Source organism: Xiphophorus maculatus, chromosome 10 (genome assembly GCF_002775205.1).
Source record: "Xiphophorus maculatus strain JP 163 A chromosome 10, X_maculatus-5.0-male, whole genome shotgun sequence".
Classification (NCBI taxonomy): Eukaryota; Metazoa; Chordata; class Actinopteri; order Cyprinodontiformes; family Poeciliidae; genus Xiphophorus; species Xiphophorus maculatus.
The window spans coordinates 14,977,980-14,997,922 of record NC_036452.1 but is presented as its reverse complement, the minus strand read 5'-3'; the positions used below and the strand labels follow the sequence as shown (position 1 = coordinate 14,997,922).

The window sequence follows — 19,943 nt, the reverse complement described above, 5'->3', positions numbered from 1 at the left end:
TTGAATGATAAATGTGGTTTTTTTGGGGTTTTTTTATTTGATCACCAGCTGCCTTGTGAAGACCAGATCATCTTGTTGAAGGGCTGCTGCATGGAGATCATGTCGTTGCGTGCAGCAATCCGTTATGACCCCGAAAGCGAGACGCTGACGCTGAGCGGGGAGATAGCTGTGAAGCGTGAGCAGCTGAAGAACGGAGGGCTGGGTGTGGTGTCTGACGCCATCTTTGATTTGGGCAAAAGCCTGGCGCAGTTCAACCTGGACGACACGGAAGTGGCGCTTCTGCAGGCTGTGCTTCTCATGAGCTCAGGTATCCTTAAAGAAAAAAGGCATCTTTCAATTTATAATTTTATTTCAATGGCTTTACATTCCATTGAATGAAACATGTAGTAAGTACATGAGGTCTTACTTAATGTTATTTAAATAAAAATTTCAATCGTACTTCTCACTGGGAGGTAACATGTATAAGCACACTAAGTACTGTACATAGTGCTTAGAACTAGGTGTTTAAAAACCAAAAACTATCTTTTAAAGAAATGTCTTGTGTAAACCATCCCCAGGGAAAGGGGAACTGTGATTTCTCAGTAATTGAAACACACTTTTTGGTCCCCTTTCTTAAAGATTGGTTCCACCGTCCTAATCTGTCACTCCAGAGCCATTGTCCCAGTCCTCCATGTAACAGAAAAGAGGCTTGTCAACCAGGCCAATAATGCCCAGAGTCTTCACCATCTGAGGATAAATGCTCTGCACTCCAGGCAACATGCTGATGAGGAGCTATCCGCTACTAACTGAGTCATGTAGAGGAAATAAATTTTGAACTTGGAAAATTTGCTTCTTCTACTAAGGATATGGGGACTGGATTAAGGAGATCCTCAAAGTTATCCTTACATTACCCAACAAGGTCCTTTGTGTGGGTCAGCAGCTCAAACCCTATGCCAAACAAGACATAGGGAATATCCTATGATTTCTTTTCTGAGTCACTTCCAGAACTTCCTTGAGACCAACCAAAAATCCATCCCCATAGCTTCTCTGAATGGCACCTACATTTTTTCCTCAACAAAGCCATCCATTAACTGCCAACAGGATTGTCAGTTCTGCTATACTGTCAGTAAACTGTTTTCTTTTTGTTTTGGTGTAGCATTATTGAGTAAAACATTTGTGCACCTGCTCCTGGCTTTCTCAGTGATTTATTGCTGTAGCCACACATCATCATAACAAGTCAAGAAAACGCTACCAAGTTCAGAGCTTTCTAAATGTTCCTTTGTCTCCTTTGTTGACAGATCGCTCAGGCCTGACGTCTGTGGACAAGATAGAGAAGTGCCAGGAGACGTACCTGCTGGCATTCGAACACTACATCAATTACCGCAAGCACAACATTCCCCACTTCTGGCCCAAACTCCTGATGAAGGTGACGGACCTGCGGATGATCGGTGCATGCCACGCCAGCCGTTTCCTTCACATGAAGGTGGAGTGTCCCAACGAACTGTTCCCGCCGCTTTTCCTCGAGGTCTTCGAGGAACAGGAAGTGTGACACGTGCAGATGCCAGCATGTGCAATGGGAAACAGGAAACAGGAGATGGGCTAAGCCACAGAGACACATGGAGAGTCTCATCGGCAGGAATTTGCGTTTCTCCGACATCAAATTCACAGTTTGTGGTTACAAAGAAACTGGATATAACCGGAAAGAAAACACACACCAGCAACAGGAGAATGGAACAAGAACCTCCTCCCTCTCTTTCTTACACCATCTCCTGTTTAAACATCCGTGTGGGGGCCCTTCTGTCTGAGCAAGCTGTTTTATCCAGAAAGAGTTGTTGCCATTTGCCAAGACACATCCACAAACACATAAAAACACTCACACACAGAGCCACAGCTTGTTTCACCTCAGTTCTTCAGGGCAGCGTTGTTTGTGGGGATCAGGTTCCCCTCCTTGTTTCCTTTTTTTTTAATGCTTCTCGCAGTGCTCACGTTTTGAAGCAGCCTCAGAGCTGGTCAGAATCTTTCAGTATTATTTCTGAACAAGTGTTAAAACAGTAGTTCAGAAAACACAGCCTAATTTCTCACAGTCATGTGAGCAGTCAGCAAACACTGCGAGCTAAAATTTCCTGTTTTTTTGTTTGTTTTTTTTCTCCACATTTCTTTGGTGTGCAATGGCGCCGATGGAAGCAAAAGCAACTGGACTCGGCTGCCAGGTAATCAACTCAATCTGAGCCGTTACTGCTGTCTTGTTGTTTTGTTTTGGAGCTGCTCCTCCTCTAAGATCCCACTGAAACAGGTGCTATATTTATATAAAAAAAGGCTAGTCCAGTTTGATGAAAATGTTCTGTCAGCCTTTAAAAAGGCGGCAGACCATATTTACTTTTTTTTTTTTTTTGTCATTGGACCGGCTCCTGTGACTCATACACATACAAACAAACATACATACGTACATACATACATATGTGCAGGCAGTCACTGTCTGTTCATACCGTCGTATGAATGACAATGAAGCGCTTCTCTCTCCAAGGAGTTACGACTCTGAAAGAAGGAAAGGAAAAATGAGATGGGAGGAGGGAGAGATTCCCTTTGAGAAGCAGAAAAAGGAGGAGCGAAGGCAGGGAGAGGAAATGCGTTGTAATACCCGGACTGGGGTCAGAAGTAAATCTTCTGCACCCCGTCTGCCTCTGTCTTCATTTGACACACACATTTATATGAAAACACACAACTTCACCTCAGAGTAACATAAATGCCTCATTTTACTGTACACACTGCACGACAGTGTGGATTTAAAGCCCTAATCCGTAGGGTTTCTACAGAGTCCTCTCCTCATGGACTCAGCTCAGTGTGGCCCCTCCAGGCTTCCATACACACTTGCCTTTTTTTAAAAAAAAAGAAAAAAAGAAAAAAAGAAATGAATCTATGGGAGTCACTGAGAGTAGGCAAAAAGGCCAAGAAGGCTACCATTTACCTCAAATACGGACACACCCCGAGGATGGGGCGGCCATGCTGCCCCACGGTGTCAGGCACTACCTCACCTCTGTGGACACAGGGCAGCTGCCCACAGCCAGACGTACACCATTCAACTGGTTCATATGTGGACTAACACAAAAGTTCAGACTTTTCTTTTTGTTGTTGTTGTTTTGCATAGCGGCACAAAAACACTCAAAGAACACACACAGACACACATTTAACTCTCTCACTTGGTTCTAATGAAAAACTGTACAAAAAGACAGGAGGGCCGACCACCCTTCCCCACCCTGCAGGGGGGGAGTGGTACCCATCACATTCGGATCATCTCGTGTTCTGTTATTTGGGACCAAGCGACATCCTTTCACCCCCCTCTGTAAAAACAGAAACTGACTTACAGGAGCAACCAATGAATGGTGGGCACCCCCAACTTAGACCACCTCTGAGAGCAAGCAAGAGGAGCAGACGAGGCACAGGAAGCAAGCGTCCATGATGGCCTCCCAGATGGCCTCCCCCGCTGAATTAGCACACAGAGACCGGGCGTCTGCAAACGAGTGACTTTCCACAGCTCGCCCATGATTTCTGCCACTGGATATAGAACAAAACAGGATATCTGTGATTGATGGTCACCACATTAGATTTACAATCATGGGAAAAAGAAAGTTTCTAACAAGGTCACTGTCATTTTAATTTCAAAATTTGCGCCATCCACTCAGACATTTGAGAGGCTTTAAATAGTTCATAGTCCTAAGCGCCCTTTTCTGCTATATTGATTTTTGATGTAAAAAAAAAAAATATTTATTTGATATTTGTCCAGTGACCAGTGTTGATTTCCACCTTTGATCAGTACAGTGATAGAAAAAAAACTACATTTAATGATCAACTGTAGGATTTATTAGTTTCTCTAATCACTGTAGATTATCCTCCACTTTTCATTACAGCAAAATATTTCCTGTTGAGTTTGGTGTTTCTGTCCCGTTGAGTCCAAATTTCAGCCATGCTCCTGCTGTCGGAGAGAATAATTCTTATTTCACTCTACAATACATTGTTTTATAGAGGAATATATGATCAAGCCGCCTTTTTACTGAGACAGCAAATCGAGGCCAAATCATCCCCCTTCCACCACTGTGCTTGTGAGTTGGTGAAGGACTTTGTTCCTGAAGTCTTACGATTCATTGCTGACCAGGAACCCTAAGTCATGCCACTGTAATTTGATATTGCTATAAAACTTAACATTTAAAATGCTCATTGGGTTTTCACAGTTCTTACGAGTATTGCATATTTTCATTTTGGGGCGGAATTTGTTTTTAACTTTGGGCAGTTTACAAGTTTAAATCATGTTCATAAACTCAGAGTAGAATGTTCAGAAATGGCCTTATAGCCATCCCTACATTGGCGGCACCAACAGTTCCTTCCATAAACTCTTTGCTGATGTCTTTCTGCCTTAACATTGTGCTAGCCCGCTAATGTTTGACTCCCAACCAGCTAACTATCAGAACTCCCATTTTGAAGAGGCTTCTGGGTCACACTTGTTGAATTGATTTCTACTAGACTTACTTTTAAACCCCATGGCAACAAAGGTGGAATTTCTTTTTGTCATGATTGTAATCAAATGTCTTATGTATCCCAGTTCTTGTCACTATACTAGTAATGTGTAAAACATCCATGGCAGACATCATACATGAGGCAGCTGAATGACTATTAAAGAATACAGCATCTGTTATAAAAACCCACTCTGTTCCTTCAATTTTGGGTCCATGCCAAATCTGGGTTCCCCTCCTATAAAAGAATCAGTTCTATTTAAATGTCAAGCAGCAGTCCTGTACATAATGGATAACTCACACCTCTACCAGATGGATAAGCATCCGCAATGAAAAGCTAAAGAGGACCTGGAATGTTGCTCCTTAAGCACATCTACAGCTTCTGGGGATTGATCACTTCTCCTGTTCTGCCATCCTCATGGCCTACCTTGGAGCTGAGCTCAAGCCGTCATTACATCCCCATTCAGCCAGGCTAGTGGGAGTTTTTGCACTACTGGAGCGGTCCTCACTTTCACCCTTTCCTTTTCAAAGTTTTATCTGTACACATTTGTTGGCCCTACTCACCCTAAATGGGAATCCTTGACCACTCTGTATAACAGAGGCTGACAGCCACAGTGGCCTCAGGCCCAAACCTTTCCTGTTGTCGGCGTCATGCTGACAATCCAGAAAAAAACAGGGAGGTTTGTGAGAGACCCCTGCATGGGAGGGTTTGGAGGGCTGTGTAGCACTTATCGTCTTCTCGTAATCATCATCATTACTTTTCAGATCTGGGGCCCTCCAAATTGTTTTTCCTCCTCTTCTTAACCTTGCTGTTTCCCCACGGGTTTGGCCAAGAATCCCTGACACCAAACAGGTTCCGGGCCTCTCCACCTTGTGAGACAAGGCTGGCTATAACCGCCTTTCAGAGAGGCGCCACCGATTGAATGTGAACAGCAAAGCAGTAGAGACGAGATCGAGAGATTTGAAGACGCAAGGAAGCTAAAGAAAACAAAATGCCGTTATTAACTTGGATTAAAGTGGGAATTGTGGATGGGGAAATGTTGGATATGCAATGTCCCCCCCAATTTAGGTGCCCCAACCTCTTCTCCCACACCAGCCGAGGACCCAAAATGAGCCCCCGCCCCCACCTCCTCCTCTCAGTTCCAGTTGAAAATTTTAATACTATGGGGGTCGGAAAAGATATCCCACATTCCAGAGATTGAGGTTTGGATCACCTCTTTGTTAAACAACTGAAAGAGGAGTGTAAGAAATCTGATGTCCTTTTGTTGAGCTGACATGGTTTTTGTGTGTCACTGAGGGGGTTAAATGCTGCTTTTCCTTATGGGACAAAATAAAATCTGAAATGATATGAATCCATAAAACAAAATTAAAAAAGAGAGGACTTTAAAAAAAAAGACTCCTAAACAGAATTATTGGAGATTTTCTTTTTCCTTGTTTTTGTATATTTCTTTGTATTTTGATGCTTTAACTGCTCCGTGTAAAAGAGAGAGGAAAAAGAAAATGGCTGTAGTCACTTTTTGACCATGTGTGCAGTGTAACGTTGGAGAAATTTCACTTCTTTTGCCCACATCTGTCTTTTGTGTTGAGAAGCCAACTGATGTGTTTTGTCTAGTGTCTCTCCAATTGTCTGTCCTCTTTTATCAGAGGAGGAACTTAGAACCAACAAAACAGGAGTTGCTTTTTTTTTATATTCTTATATATATTTCTCTTTTTGTAATGGAATACAACAGAAAATAATGCAACCTAAAACTGAAAACTGAAAAAAACTGAAACACAAGCCTGTCATACCTCACGCAACACAAAACTCATATGAACTTGGGAGGCATCGTGTTTTGCAGGCACATGTAAAATTGCAGAGATGCATATAGACTAAAAAGGAACAGAGAGTTACGTATTGGGCCTGTGTGTACGCATCCGTATACAAGTTCAGCTCAATAAATTAGATTATTATTGCAAAGTTAATCGATTTCAGTAATTCAATTCAAAAGAGAAATCATATGTAAGACTTCCTGCACACGTTGATAAATTTCAAATATTTATATCTGAGTTAATGTTTATGAATATGGCTCGAAGCTAAAAAAAAACAAAAACACATCCATTTTTTCTGGAAAAAAAAATGGGGGGGAGACCATAACATACCAATATGTTATGGTCTACAGAATCATTTGGAAGACTACTGACTGGACAGCTGACAGTATAGTCATTGACAGGCTCTACAAGGAAGGTAAGCTACGAGAGAGTGCTGTATTCAGACATTTTAATGGAAAATTGAGTAGAAGGGAAAGATGCACAAGTAAAAGGGATAACTACAAAATGAAAGTCATGGACTGAGGCTGAAGCAGCTTATTACTATACTATTATTATCATACTTGGTCAGGGCTTTTTTTTGCATGAAATACAAAAAGATTCAGCTCGTTATTGGCATATTCACCAATTCAGATTTTTCTGTGGAATGCAACTCCAAATTATTTGCAGAAAACCCGCCTATTCACCTTTTTTTCACCTTTTTTTTACTGAAAATGCAGCTTAGGAGCAAGGCTACTTGACGCTCTATTGTCTGGTATTTTCAAAGCAGCCAATCCAGGAGTAGTATTGATTTATCTTGCTGTTGTTTGGCTATACCCTGAAGTACAGAGACAAGGTAGAATTTAGATATTGGCTCCTGTGGTAGTGCTAAGACAGTTTCCACGGTGCGTATTATTGCATATTGAGGTATATTTGGTGTTTGGTATAAAATAGTCAGTTTCAGGAATTTTTAATAAGGACTTTTAAGTATTTCAGGATTTTATCTATTTGCGGGTGGTCGTGGCCCCTTACTGTTGACATGACGGCTAAAAAACAAGATTAGCTTCTCCAAAGTTCTCTAAATTATATTCAAGCTTTGTCCCTCCACTGAACTTTCTATTATTAAGCTTGGTTGAAACACTATTAGGATCCAGTTTTTTTAACTATAGTTTTTTGTTGCTCTTGCAGAAGATGTCCGTCACTTTCTGCTGCTCAACTGTCAAGTCTGGAGTTTTCCAAATAATTGTGCTGAGCATAACATGGCCATAAAATAACATCCTGTTTTAGTGATATATTTTTCTAAGAAACAAAATTTGGGGTTTTCATTAATTGTAGGCTATAATCAACCAACTGTCACTGTATGCAATACATCTATAAAATGAGTTTTACTTTGCAAACAGAATTACTGAAAAGAATTTACTTTTCTATGATATTCTACATTATTGAGATACGTCTGTTGGTTTTTCCTCAAGGTTTGGGGCCCTCTTATTGATTTGGATCTCAGATGAACCCACGGACATGCTTTGCTAAAATCACTCAGCACTTCTCTGACTCTGTTGTAGATCATGACTTAAAAAAATGTGAACGGCCCAGAGACTGAGGGATGTTTGCTTCTGTAATGGCTGATTGTTTTATGGAACTGAATGTAGCTGAAAGAGGGGGGCACTGGACCTTAACCTGGCACCCACAACCCAGCTTCCACTCACCAGCAGAGAGGATAGTGGTGTCACACAGACATTAGGGGGGGGAAAAAACTGAAAGGATATATTGCCCGTTTGCAAGGTGCAATACTCTGTACTTTTGTATGTTTTCGGTTTGGATTTAGTTTTTGTTTACTTTTTACTTTTTCAGGGGTGGGGAGGGGAAACATGATCAATGATGTAAATACAAAACCATACAAAAACACTCAAGATTCATTATAAAAAGTCACCTTTACCGCTCCATCCCATTGTCATGTAAGTGAAGACAACAAAAGAAGCGAAGAAATGTGTAATGCTTTTTACAACTTTTTATGTGTGCACGCTGTCACATGTGCATGCAGGTCCATAATCAAAAGTGACCCTTGACATTAATCATAACCCCCTGTGCCTCGTCTTGTTTGCAAAGAGATAAAAAGCCTATACCCTCTGTAGTCTCATGACGACATGAAGCGCTACATGTGTGGCTGTGGGTTTTTGTGTGTGCGTGCTCAGATATTGTCCTTTAAAACTGATGATGCGAGTGGTGACAGCAGCTCAGTTAGCTGCAGGAAAGGAAAGAGGTACACTTGGACTCTTTGTCTAGCATCTATCTCAGCTAATTCAGCTGCTAAGCACTTACATTGTTGTCATCAAAGTGTAAAATGGATCTGACCATTTGTCCAAAGCATCGTTGGGTTCCAAAAGCTAGCTTGGAAATGTTGCAGCATCAGCTTATACTGGCCCCAGTTACACTAATATTTTAAAATTCTATTGGTTTATGTATGTGTGGTTCTGGGAGAATTATTATTTTTTTCCCCAAAATTGAATGTCCATTCTGCCCTTGATACATAAAATGGCGTGTAAATGGGGTCTTAGATGATGACCGCAGTTTGAACTTTCCATTGTTTCATTCAAGTGTAAAATGTTTGCTCTGTTTTAACTACAGATGCACCAATCAGGCTTTTCCTGGCTGCTACTGATATCCTATTCCCAGATCTGTTTATTTGCATTGCACCAATTCACAACAAATCTCATATCGAGGAAGTTTGAAAACAAAAAGACCCAATTTATATCTAGAAATATAATCAGTTCAATATAATCCAATCAGATGGACAGATTGCAATTCAATGAAATTGCAATTCCAGTTCAATCCTACTTATAATACAATGCACTCAAGTTTATAATGGCAATTGCTAAGAAATTATTTAAGGACCCACAGTTCTCTTGTATCTGACACAAAAGGAATTATAAAAGTTACAACTTTTATAAAAGTTATGTTATGGATACTGACTGCTGTCAGTATCCATAACGTTGGTATTCTTACCATTGATGGGTTAAGTAAATACTGTAGGTCACAGGAAAACTGGCCGTTTGATTGGTGCTTCTTCCATCTGCAGACCACCTACTAAGCTCAAAGTGAGCTTTTTTAGGCTGATTTTGAGAAACTTTAAATCCAGCCCCAACTAATTTTGATCTATTCTCACATGTTGATGCTTTGGACAAAGGTGAAGATTGTCTCTAATGTCATTTGTTTCATTTTGTTTTTTTTCTTATTGGTTGTGTTTGGTTCCCTGCCCCTCCCCCTATGCCAAATATAGAGTTTGTTGAGACATGCAAACAGCAAGATGTCTATGCAATCTCCCCTCCTAAATCTTTTTCCCAAAAAAGAAAGACAAGCTCACTGTAACAAAGAGCCAGTCTGACTAATTAAAATCAAATTTGACCCGGCTTGAATTCCAGAGGCTCTTTGCATGACCCAAGGACCCTTGCTGCTCTTGTGTGGGCACATATCCTGACTGCTCAGCGGCGCTGGCCTTACCGCCCAGCTTTTTTGGCCGGTCCAAAGGCGCAGGAGCTCTTTCCAGCAGTCCGTATCCCACAGAAGTAGGCGGGGTTCATTGGAATGTTGTGGAAAACAAAGATTCAGCGAGATGTGTTGTTTTCTGTGAATTGCTCAGAGTGTGATGCGTGAGTCTAAGTGTACGCGTGCATGCTTGGGTTCTGCTCATGGTTCCTTAATGGGATCGGTGCATCAAGAAACTTAGATTTTAAAATTAGGACCAGCAGCTAAATTTAATCCCGTTTGCTGCCTTTATATACTGTCACTTAGTCAATGTAATGTTAGTTCTTAGATTTGTGCTTTAGCTTATGTTTACTAAAACCTTAATGCTTTTGATTCTGAGTCAGTTTCTCTGACTCAGAAGAGAAACCGAGTCAGAGAAACTCAAACATCTCAAAAAATTTTCACTTTTTTGAGATGAAGATTCAAAATCAACCTGATTTAGCTTTACATTAGCACTTAACTTAAAGAGCACTTTGAATGGCCCAAACACGATAAAAAGGGAAAAGTCTTTGTGGTAATTCTCAAAATGCACATATTTATAAATTGCATATAAAGTTATGTATATTTAAAAAAAATTTAACCCCAAAAAAGAAAGAAAAAGAATATTAAAAGAATTATTTAAAGTTTACTATAATTTATAATGACGTGCAATAACTCATTGAGTTTCACATCTAACCAGAAAGTTCTTCACACATTTGTGGGGATTAATGCACCTTTCCCTGAGAGCACCAGCAAGACCCAATCAGCATGCATGCACACACAAACACAAATTACTTTTTGTTACTGGGTAAAGAAAGTTATTGAAGGATTCTCTCAGGTAAAAAAAAAAAGAACATTTTCTAATAAATGATGGTGAACATTAGATCAGAAATCCTTGTTATTCGTCTTTTTGGCCTCCCAATATGCAGTTGTGCATTGTGTCTGTTTTCTGTCCTGGATGGGTTTCTAGAAGAAAATTAATTTTAACCAAGGTTACCAAACACTTAAGTTTCCAAGTTTAGACCCAGTGAAACTGAATGACGCTCACCTGGTTTTGGTAGATGGTTTACACCTCAAAGGGAGGGAAATTTGTATCGCATGAGGAGGTGAGTGTTTTCAATCCTTGTCGGGTTGGAGTTTGTGCTACTATTGAAACCCACCTCTCTCATATCAGGTAAAAGGAATATCCAAAAAATGTTAAAACAATCTGGCCTTTTTTCTCTTTATTGCTGATCTTTCTTATGTATTTCAAAATTTAAGATAAAAAGAGTGTAATTTTGCAGAAAATTATGATTGGTTTGAATAATGACATTCTCACTGCGATGGAGTATTGTGTTTTCTTTTTTTTTATCTTTTCATGCACGACACTTTAAGTTGACTAGGTTTAGGCTCTAAAAGTTATCCATGTAGAAAAATAAAAGTTTTTAGATTATATTTATTTATAAATAAGGACAGAAATAAATATATTTTCTTAACTATGTTAATTTTCAGATTAACCTTTACACTTTGTTTTAGTCATTGTGTATTATAATTTAGATTTTACCCTGTACGTTAAAAACGCGGTGGAAAATTTATAGATTTTTGATTTAAAAAAAAAAAATCTGTTATAGGTCTCTAAAAATATCCTTTTACTCTGACTAATGATTACATCTACCTTTTTTTTTTAATAAACCTTACTTTTTTAGTTTTTTTGTAGTCACAGGGTTATATTTTCTGTTACGTGTTTCTAACATGATGCTTAACATTTCCAGGTAAGTACATGATGCACTATGCAGTATCTCAAATACTGGATAGATTTTGACTTTTCTCAAAACCAGGCTATGCAAACTTGCTGTTTTTTCTTTACACTCGCTCCCTTTTATAGTCAAAATCTCTGCAGCCATAAATAACACTCCCTCGTGTTGAGGCTGGACGTACAGAAGCACATGACTCCCATCTAAAACCCAGCATCAGTCTTCGTCAGTGTGGAGGTAAAGGAACCTGACCCAATCCCCAACACACACACACAGACCCCACACACCCCTATCTAACTGCTGACGACATGATGCTCTCAACTGGTGGGAATAAAGAAAGGCCTTGCATGTGTAAAACTGTGCATGCCAATGTCTCTGTGGGAGGATTGAGTTGTGTGTAAGAAAAACTGTGTAAGCGCTTTGTTGTGACTGTCTCTCCAATGGTGTATCTTGGTTGACCTGCTTCACTTTTTCTTCAAAACCCATCAAAAAGCACCTTTTAAGGCCTCGGTGAATGTAGAATAGACATTTGTCCTGTCCCAGACCAGTATTATTCCCTCAGATGTATTCATCACAGTGACAGGCAGACTTATATGAAGAAAAAGGTGGGAGGGAGGAGTGGCTTGGCAACCATTCCTCATCTTCTGCAAGATTTCAAGGTAGAGAAAAATGAATTTCAAGAAAATAACAGAAAATAGATACTTCAAAAGAGAAACTTCAGCAGCTTTAATCAACAAAAGCTGTGTTACTACGGGATAAGGGAGATAACTGGCACAGATGAAGAGTTTGGATTTTTGTAATCACTTCAAACGTTCACATTATTGATTGCGTTAATCGCCCTCATCCCTCATCATTTTCCTACAATTTGTTTCATACTACGGCAGGTGATTTATTCTAAAATCTGCACTTTTATAAAAGGGAGGATTTGAGGCTTTTCTGAAAGAAGATTTAGGTGCTGCATTGAATCCACAAAACGGGCACAAAAATAAGTTGAGAGTATTAAAACTCAAAGTGAAATTGTTTTAGTGGTGCTGAATGTCACAAGAGTTTGCTGGCCAGTCAAACACAGTGATATTATGATCATTAAAGCCTTAAACCTTTGGAAATGTGAGCAGGTACCAAATCTGGTAATCTGCATTTCCCAAAAGTTTGTGACCAGAAGGAATCACTATGTGTTCAATATCTTTTTTTTCTTTTGACTCAACTTTCCACTACAATGTTCAGGAGCAGCTGTCAGTGGAAAGTCAGTTCCTTTAGCAATGAGTTTTTGTAGTTTAGTGATTATAAATGACTATCAAGCCAGTGGTCCCAATTCTTTTTAAAACTCAGAAATCATTATTTCAGTATCCAAATTTTATTTACTTTGTTTCATATGTAATCTAATTTTTAGAGAAGTGGAATTTATTTTATTTTTACTAGCATGAACCCATATAAACATCATGATTTACAGAAATAAGCCCTTGAAATCTATCACTCTGTGTGTGTAAATCTACATAATCGCTTTTTGGACTCAATTACTGAAATAGATTTGATGATATAAATTATTGATGTTGTATTTAGAGCCGCTAACATCGATATTGGTGGCTATGACGTGGATTAAAAAGCATGAAAATAGGAAAAATCTGGTAGGGAAACGTTTTTGCTGCTCAGATCATCTGCATAAAGATTTATAGTCGAAGGGTTTTATGGAAAAGTATATGTATAAATGAGTGAAAGTGTGCAGATTTTAGCTGAAATTTTAGTAGTGGTTAGAAATTAGAAAGGTGAGGTGTCGAGGAAAGAAATTTGTTTTAGGAAAGATATACAATGTACTGTATGCCTTTTTTCTTCTTTTTTTTTAATCTTCAGATGATTAACTGGCCTCAAAGGGTGCTTATCGTTCTCTCATTGTGGTTCAACCTGTTTCCTACTCCACCAAATGCCCACAATCACATTACACCATCCACTTACTTACATGCACGAACCTACTGTGAAATCAAAAGCATTGCTCGCTTCTTGGCAACTTGCTGTAAAGGTGTTCACATCTCTTAAACTTCAGCGTGTTTCACGTACACACAAGTAAAATCCAGTGCAATCAAGGCTAACCACTTAAACTGACAGATCTGGGAGCAATGTATTTGCTCACTGCTGCATGCACACAAAACTGCATGTCTATATCAGAAACCTGGAGTGCACAAGTACAACATGTCTTTTATGCAGCAATTGGTGTGAGGTAATGCTTCTACTGAATTCCGGTGGTGCTATTTTTTTGCCAACAACTGAGTAAATTGTGTCTTTATTGATTTATTTAAGTGTTATTACTATGCAATGAGTTTTCCTCTTTCAAAATGATGATGCTAATTTTAAGCTGTGTTTTTACAAAGCTGAAAAGTGGCACCCTTTGGGTTACATTTTTTTCTCTGACTTATTATTTTTTACTAAAGGATCTTGTTCAGACTGCTTACAGCAGTAACACATTGCAAATACTGACAGTTCTAATTACATTTTGCAAAGAAAACAACTTACATTTACTCGTCATGGCTGCACTTTGACTGCTGTGGCTGCTGGAGACGCTATGATGAGTTCTGCAGACTCGCGTGTATCTTGTTTTGCATATCTGGAAAGTGCGAGAAACAAGACGTTAGATGGATTACTTATTTATACTGATGCTTTACAGACCTAACAAACTGCGTTTATTTTATGCTCTTGGTGGACAAAATCCAGAAAATCAAGAAAAAAATCTTGGTGCAAAATAAAATAAAGTTAATATAAATTTGTCCTATGATAGCATCTGAAATTTTATTTATTTTTTGTTTGTCTTTTAATTTGTCAGGTTGTAGCTTAAAAGAATAACCTTGTCACTTTTTCATTTTTGTTGTTTAATCAGCCACCCTGAAAATTAAGATACATAAATTTTAATGTACCTTTCTGAGCCTTTATGCAGCACCAAACCTTGCCTCTGTGCCTCCTAGCTTCCTAGCCATTTATGATGTGAAGATGCAGTAATTTAATGATGTTTTTACCAGAGAGCTTAGTGTCTCTGGAAATAACATCCAACCTTGTTTTGCTCTGTCTTGTGGCAGCCAGTTCGGCCACCCATTGTCAGTGTTTGTGAATTTTTGCCAGGTCTCAAGCGAACTGCCAAGTTGCTGTCTCTGTAGCAGTTTGTCAACCTGTCCTAAAGGAGGAATCTGATGACTTGCATCCTGTGGAATAACATTTTTTCCTTAGATATATGTTGCATTAAATGAAGGACTAAACTCTCAAGATACAAAACAGCCATTGAGGTTAACCTGAAAGCTTCAGAGTGTAGCAAAAAGGGGAGAAAAAAAATCCATGTAAAGAATCTCTGAAATTAATGCAGGTGAAACAGTGTTTTAGTAAGAGGATAAACTACATACCCCCTGTTCCCATTCTACAACTGGTGCTAGAGCTGGATCTTACCTTACTTTACTGTGAAAAATCAATAAAACATTTAAGAAGTGCTTTGGATTTCCAAAGCCAGATAACCAGCATGGTGCCACATCATCATATTATTTAAAGATTCTCTGTACGTAAATGTCTGATCCTCCATCTGTTGTATTCTGAATTTTTTGGAGGACCATAGTACAAGAAGGCAGTTTATCTACTATGATCAAGTGATTTTTTTTACCAAGAACTTTGGTCCTCACTGTTAAGACACAATGTTTGGAGCAGGATTTACTACAGCAATGAAGTGATAAACAAAATGCCAGCAGCGTTTCCATGAACAGATGTGAAAACAATCTTTTCGGCGGTCATCAGTGCAGATCTATGCAGCACAAAAAGCTAGAAAATCAAACATGAGGAACTTATTTCACCCTTTTGCCAATCTCCTCAGAATGAAAAATTGGATTAGTTGTTGGTTTCTCATTTCTGTTGAGTTGTCTTTGAGATAGCACCAGTTTTTTCTGTCTGACAGTCTGTCCTTGTACCAGTGAAAACAGACCAGTCACATTTAGGAATCCAATTACCGTACACCAAATGAAAGCTCTTTAAGATGGCAATGGCATAGCTCAGCTCTGATTTGTAGTTTTAAAAGGTGCTAGGCAATCAGAGGCACCGATTTTTCCCAGTAAAATAAAACAAATAAAAATAAAACAATAATAATAAAAACAAAACATAAGTGAGAACTTAAAGCTTCTTGAATGTCTGACAGTTATTTTGCTTCTGATCTATGCTATAGTTTGATTTAAAATATTTGTTGTACATTTGTCACTGACTTCAACCTTGTTATGCAGCATAATGTTATTATTTCTTCCTGTAGATAGGGGTCAGTAAAGTCTGACCAGGTCTTTGTAAACTTCAAAACAGTGAGGCTCCTTCTAGTTTTTTCTCTAGACCGACAAATTAGCTTCTTACTTTTGACACAGGATTTGGTTAAATCTACTGCTTCAATCCCAACAGCATAAACCCAACTTTTTAAAGAATTATGAATAATTCTGATTTTTTCACACCTGCATGAAGTCCAAAGCATACTTCAGAGGCTGGACTCTGAAGTATGCTTTTGTAAGGCTGTAAGACCAAAATGACTTAACTCTGCTCTTGTTGTTGAGCAGAATCTTATTTGTTATAATATAAAGGTTGTGGGCAGCAGTAGGAGAGCTCTATGGGGTATGGGACATCTGTGACTCGGTTTGTAGATCAGTCATTCTGCATTTGAATATTAGTGAAGTTGCTGTGAAAAGTCCTGGCTAGAAAGAACTTTGTTCTTGCAGCCTTGGGTAAAAACACATTTCTCAGTTCTTGCAGTGCATGTACTGGCCTTAGGAGGTCTCTGCAAACTTTGTTGGAGATCAGAATGAATTTCATGCTTCTTTCAAAAAATAGAGTACAGCTTCGGGAAAATATAAAGCTAATATTCAAATGGTTGACAACATTTGAAGTAGCATATCAACAGCGTACTTGGAATATATTGTTGATGAAGGCATTGAAAAGGCATACTCCATCTTCCCCGGACAGAATTTGTATGGTGGCTTTGGAAATAAGCTCAAAAACTGGCTGCCTATTGGATTCTACAGAAGTTATATAATAGCTCCATAGTAATAGCCTATACATTTGATGGAGAACAATGTTAAGTGAAAACCAGGATCTGTATGTTCTCTACCCAAGTTGTGGAATTTGAATTGATTTTCTTAATTCCACTTTAGGACCAACACAAATAGGATGCCTAACAGATTTGACTAATATGGGTTTTATCATCAAACCTAAAATAGGTCTCACATAAGGGTAACCATTGTAAGCCCCTGCCTTCAAAATCAATATTGGACCCACATACGCAAGTTGGCTGGGTCCAGATTGCTTTCTTTCAAAAATACAATGTCTCCATATGCAAAACATTTTTAGTCAGACAAATTGCCATGACAGATACAAACCCTGCAAACTCTGCATTTTAAACAATGTAATTAAACCTTATTGGAGAATTTCAGCCAGTAAGGGCATGTTTGTATACATCACTGTCACATATATAGTATATTTATGCTAAACTAGTACAGGCCATTTACCATATGGAATGAAATAAACATCTTGTTTGAAATTCCTACTCATATAAACCACTTTGCTTGCACTATGCAAAAGGATTGGAAGAGGATGGGTTAAAGAGGCAGGAGCAGCATGACCATTAACTGTGGAAATTTTAAAAATATGTTCTTCAGCCTGTTTTGCTCTGGTCTATTACCAGATCATGGGTATATTTTTCCCTACTTATCCTTCATAAATCCAGTAAATTTACCTACAATCTCTAGTCTGGCGTTTGTTTTAATATGTCCCAGACAATAAGCAGTCTGAGCATATTTTTAGACCCAATCGTTTTAATTATTTTCTTTGTTTGTGCTTCTCAGTTTTTGCTGGGATCAACACAAAAGAACAATATTCAGAACCCAACCCCACAAAGTGCTGGGATCAACAAATATCCACAAACAAACGCAGTCAAGCTTTAGTTAACCCTCTGAGCTGAACATTTACATGCCGTCCTGTCTCACTGACAAACCTCAAAATATCCACTGTGATTTCCCACACCACCCACGCCTTCATCGCACCAGCTCACCGGTTCCACCCACAAAACCCAATTCTCCACCACTACCCGTGCTCCTCCTCCCAGATTGAGTCCAGTGGGTGGTGTGATGTCAGGTAAATGTGGTGGACTGCTGAAAAGAGGTCCAGACAATCAGTGTGCTTTGTAAACGTTAGTGTGAAGCTCTCACACCTTTATGTTTGTTGTCAGGATTTTAAAAGGAAGCTATTTTTATGCTAACTGTCGCTGGTTTATTTTGCTCTCTATTTACGTAATTATTGTGACTCAGAATACATCTGAAATGTTCTTTGATCTGTCAAATCATCAATGACAGTTGGAATGAACCAATAAAAAATCTTAAAATAAACATTTGGCTTTTTGTCTGTTATATGAAATTGTGCATTACATTGTGGAGGGGATCAAGGCTGCATTACTGTTATGGGTTAAGCATCATGTTTTAGAGCAATATTGTTTGTTTTTCTTTCTTTTTAAAACTGTAAGAACAATCGTGAGAAGAATGACTAAATGAGGAATAAAGATTTGTCTTCTTGAATCAGAGTCACTGTCAGGATTGACCCTGGCAGCATTGCTCAGTTTGTTGAAAAAATCAAAACACATCATGTCTAACTTACTGACAGATGTGCTGTGTGGTTTAATAGATACAAGACTATGGGTTGACCAGCTCTCCCTCAGTGTGATTTCAGTTTCAAAAATGAAAGGTTGTGCTCCAATTTTGTAAATTGTAATTTTAAAAAGTCGTCAACTGTAACGGGTAGTATGTAGAGACTATATGACGTGGTTTTTTTGGGTTTTTTTTCTCCAGAAGCGAGCATTATGGTTTTAACAAAAAGGATCCTGACTGAAATCTGATGGGTACAAGACTGTTTTAAGCGAAGGGTCTGTAGTGAGAAGCCAGGTTACAGAGGCCAGCATAGATACATAGCACATCACCATCTGCTGGTCAAGCAGCAATGGATAGAGAGCCATTCAAAAACCTGCAGTTAGTTTTTTAAGCTATTTGATGGTGGGGCTGCTGTTGTGCTTCGAATCTTTGTTTCGGTGTTGGCTGGACATTTCCTGTAGGATTTTCTGGCAGAGATCAGAATTAATTATTACAAGTCCTCCAAGTCCCAAAGCATCAAAGGAGTTCCATACCAACAAACTTCCACTACCATGCTTGTCTGTCTGTGTGATGTTTGTTTTATAAAACATAAAAACTTCTAGTTTTGTTCCAATGTAGCAGGATACATCTTCCAAAAAGCTTCACTTTTATTTGGCAGTACAAAGAATATTATTTTGTAGGTTTACCAGAGGTTTAGGACGTCCCCTTTGGAAGTCATTGTCTTTTTATTGGTGATGAACATCACCCCGCAGTGCTTTAAAATTTAGTTCTTAGATTTTTTTTACCTTCTGTTTGATTGTCAATAATCCCTCTCACAGTTATTCACCGGAGTCCCAGGCTGATAGATGGTAATGACTTTGTTTCACTCCAGCTCTTGAATTTCTTTAGATTGAAGGTCGATGTCTTGCATTTGTGTTTGTTTAACCTACTTCATGTTGTTTCAGAGAACTGCTCAACCTACTAATTGCTCCAAAACTCTTGCCTGTATGGAAGCAAGGGGATGACTGGGTGACCTAGGGATACAGCAAACATGTGGTGAAAAGTGGTCTGGCAAAATGAGATCAAAGCTTACTTAAATTTAAATTACTTTTTGGCCGACATGCAAAACATTTGTGTGGCGGCAAACTAATGTTCCATGTAACACACACACTATGCCCACAGTGAAACAGCATGATGCAAAATTCTTGAGTTTTGGTACCAAGTTCACCCCTCAGCATCACAATGACCCTAAGCATTCAGAGAAAGTTACAAAGGAAAAGTTTAGATCAAAGTAGATTCATATTTTGGTTAAAGTAGCCTATTCAAAATCCAGACATAAAGCAAAATTGATGTTCACAGATGCTTCCAGTCTAATCTTACGGACATCCAATTTCTCTGCAAAGAACAATGGGTGGACATTTTATTCATTAGGTGCATAGAATGGTAGACATACCCAAAGACTTGCAACTACTTTGAAAGGTGCATGTATCTTTTTCTTCAAATGTATGCATTTATGGACTATGTTGCATTGGTCTATCATGTAAGTAATACAAATAAAATACTATGAAGATTGTAGTTATAATTTGAAAAGGTTTAGGACCTTTTGTAAGTACGGTAAGTCTGTAGCTATGTCTAGTTAATTGCATTTTAAAATGGCTTTACTCCCTTATTGCAAAAAGATAGTCAACTGTTTGGCGGCAAAGTTCTGACTCGTTTGGAAAACTGTGTAGCTGATTTTTTTATTTTTTTTTTTTAGCTCGTTGCATATGTTTGTTGTAATCACTAAGTGACAAGAGTGATTCCTGTCATTGAAGTCCATCTTGGGGGTG

The 19,943-nt window shown here is 38.7% G+C and overlaps 1 protein-coding gene across 1 annotated transcript in view; it reads left to right on the top strand.

The window, feature by feature from the left end:
• LOC102237580 (thyroid hormone receptor alpha) overlaps positions 1-17,880 on the top strand; it is a 133,125-nt gene extending 115,245 nt beyond the window's left edge. Inside the window, exons 10-11 of the mRNA XM_005794730.3 lie at positions 49-307; positions 1,278-17,880. Of these exons, the coding sequence (XP_005794787.1) occupies positions 49-307; positions 1,278-1,528 (510 nt within the window). The 3' untranslated portion in view covers positions 1,529-17,880. The remainder of the gene's footprint in view (positions 1-48; positions 308-1,277) is intronic.
• Positions 17,881-19,943: the final 2,063 nt, after the last annotated feature.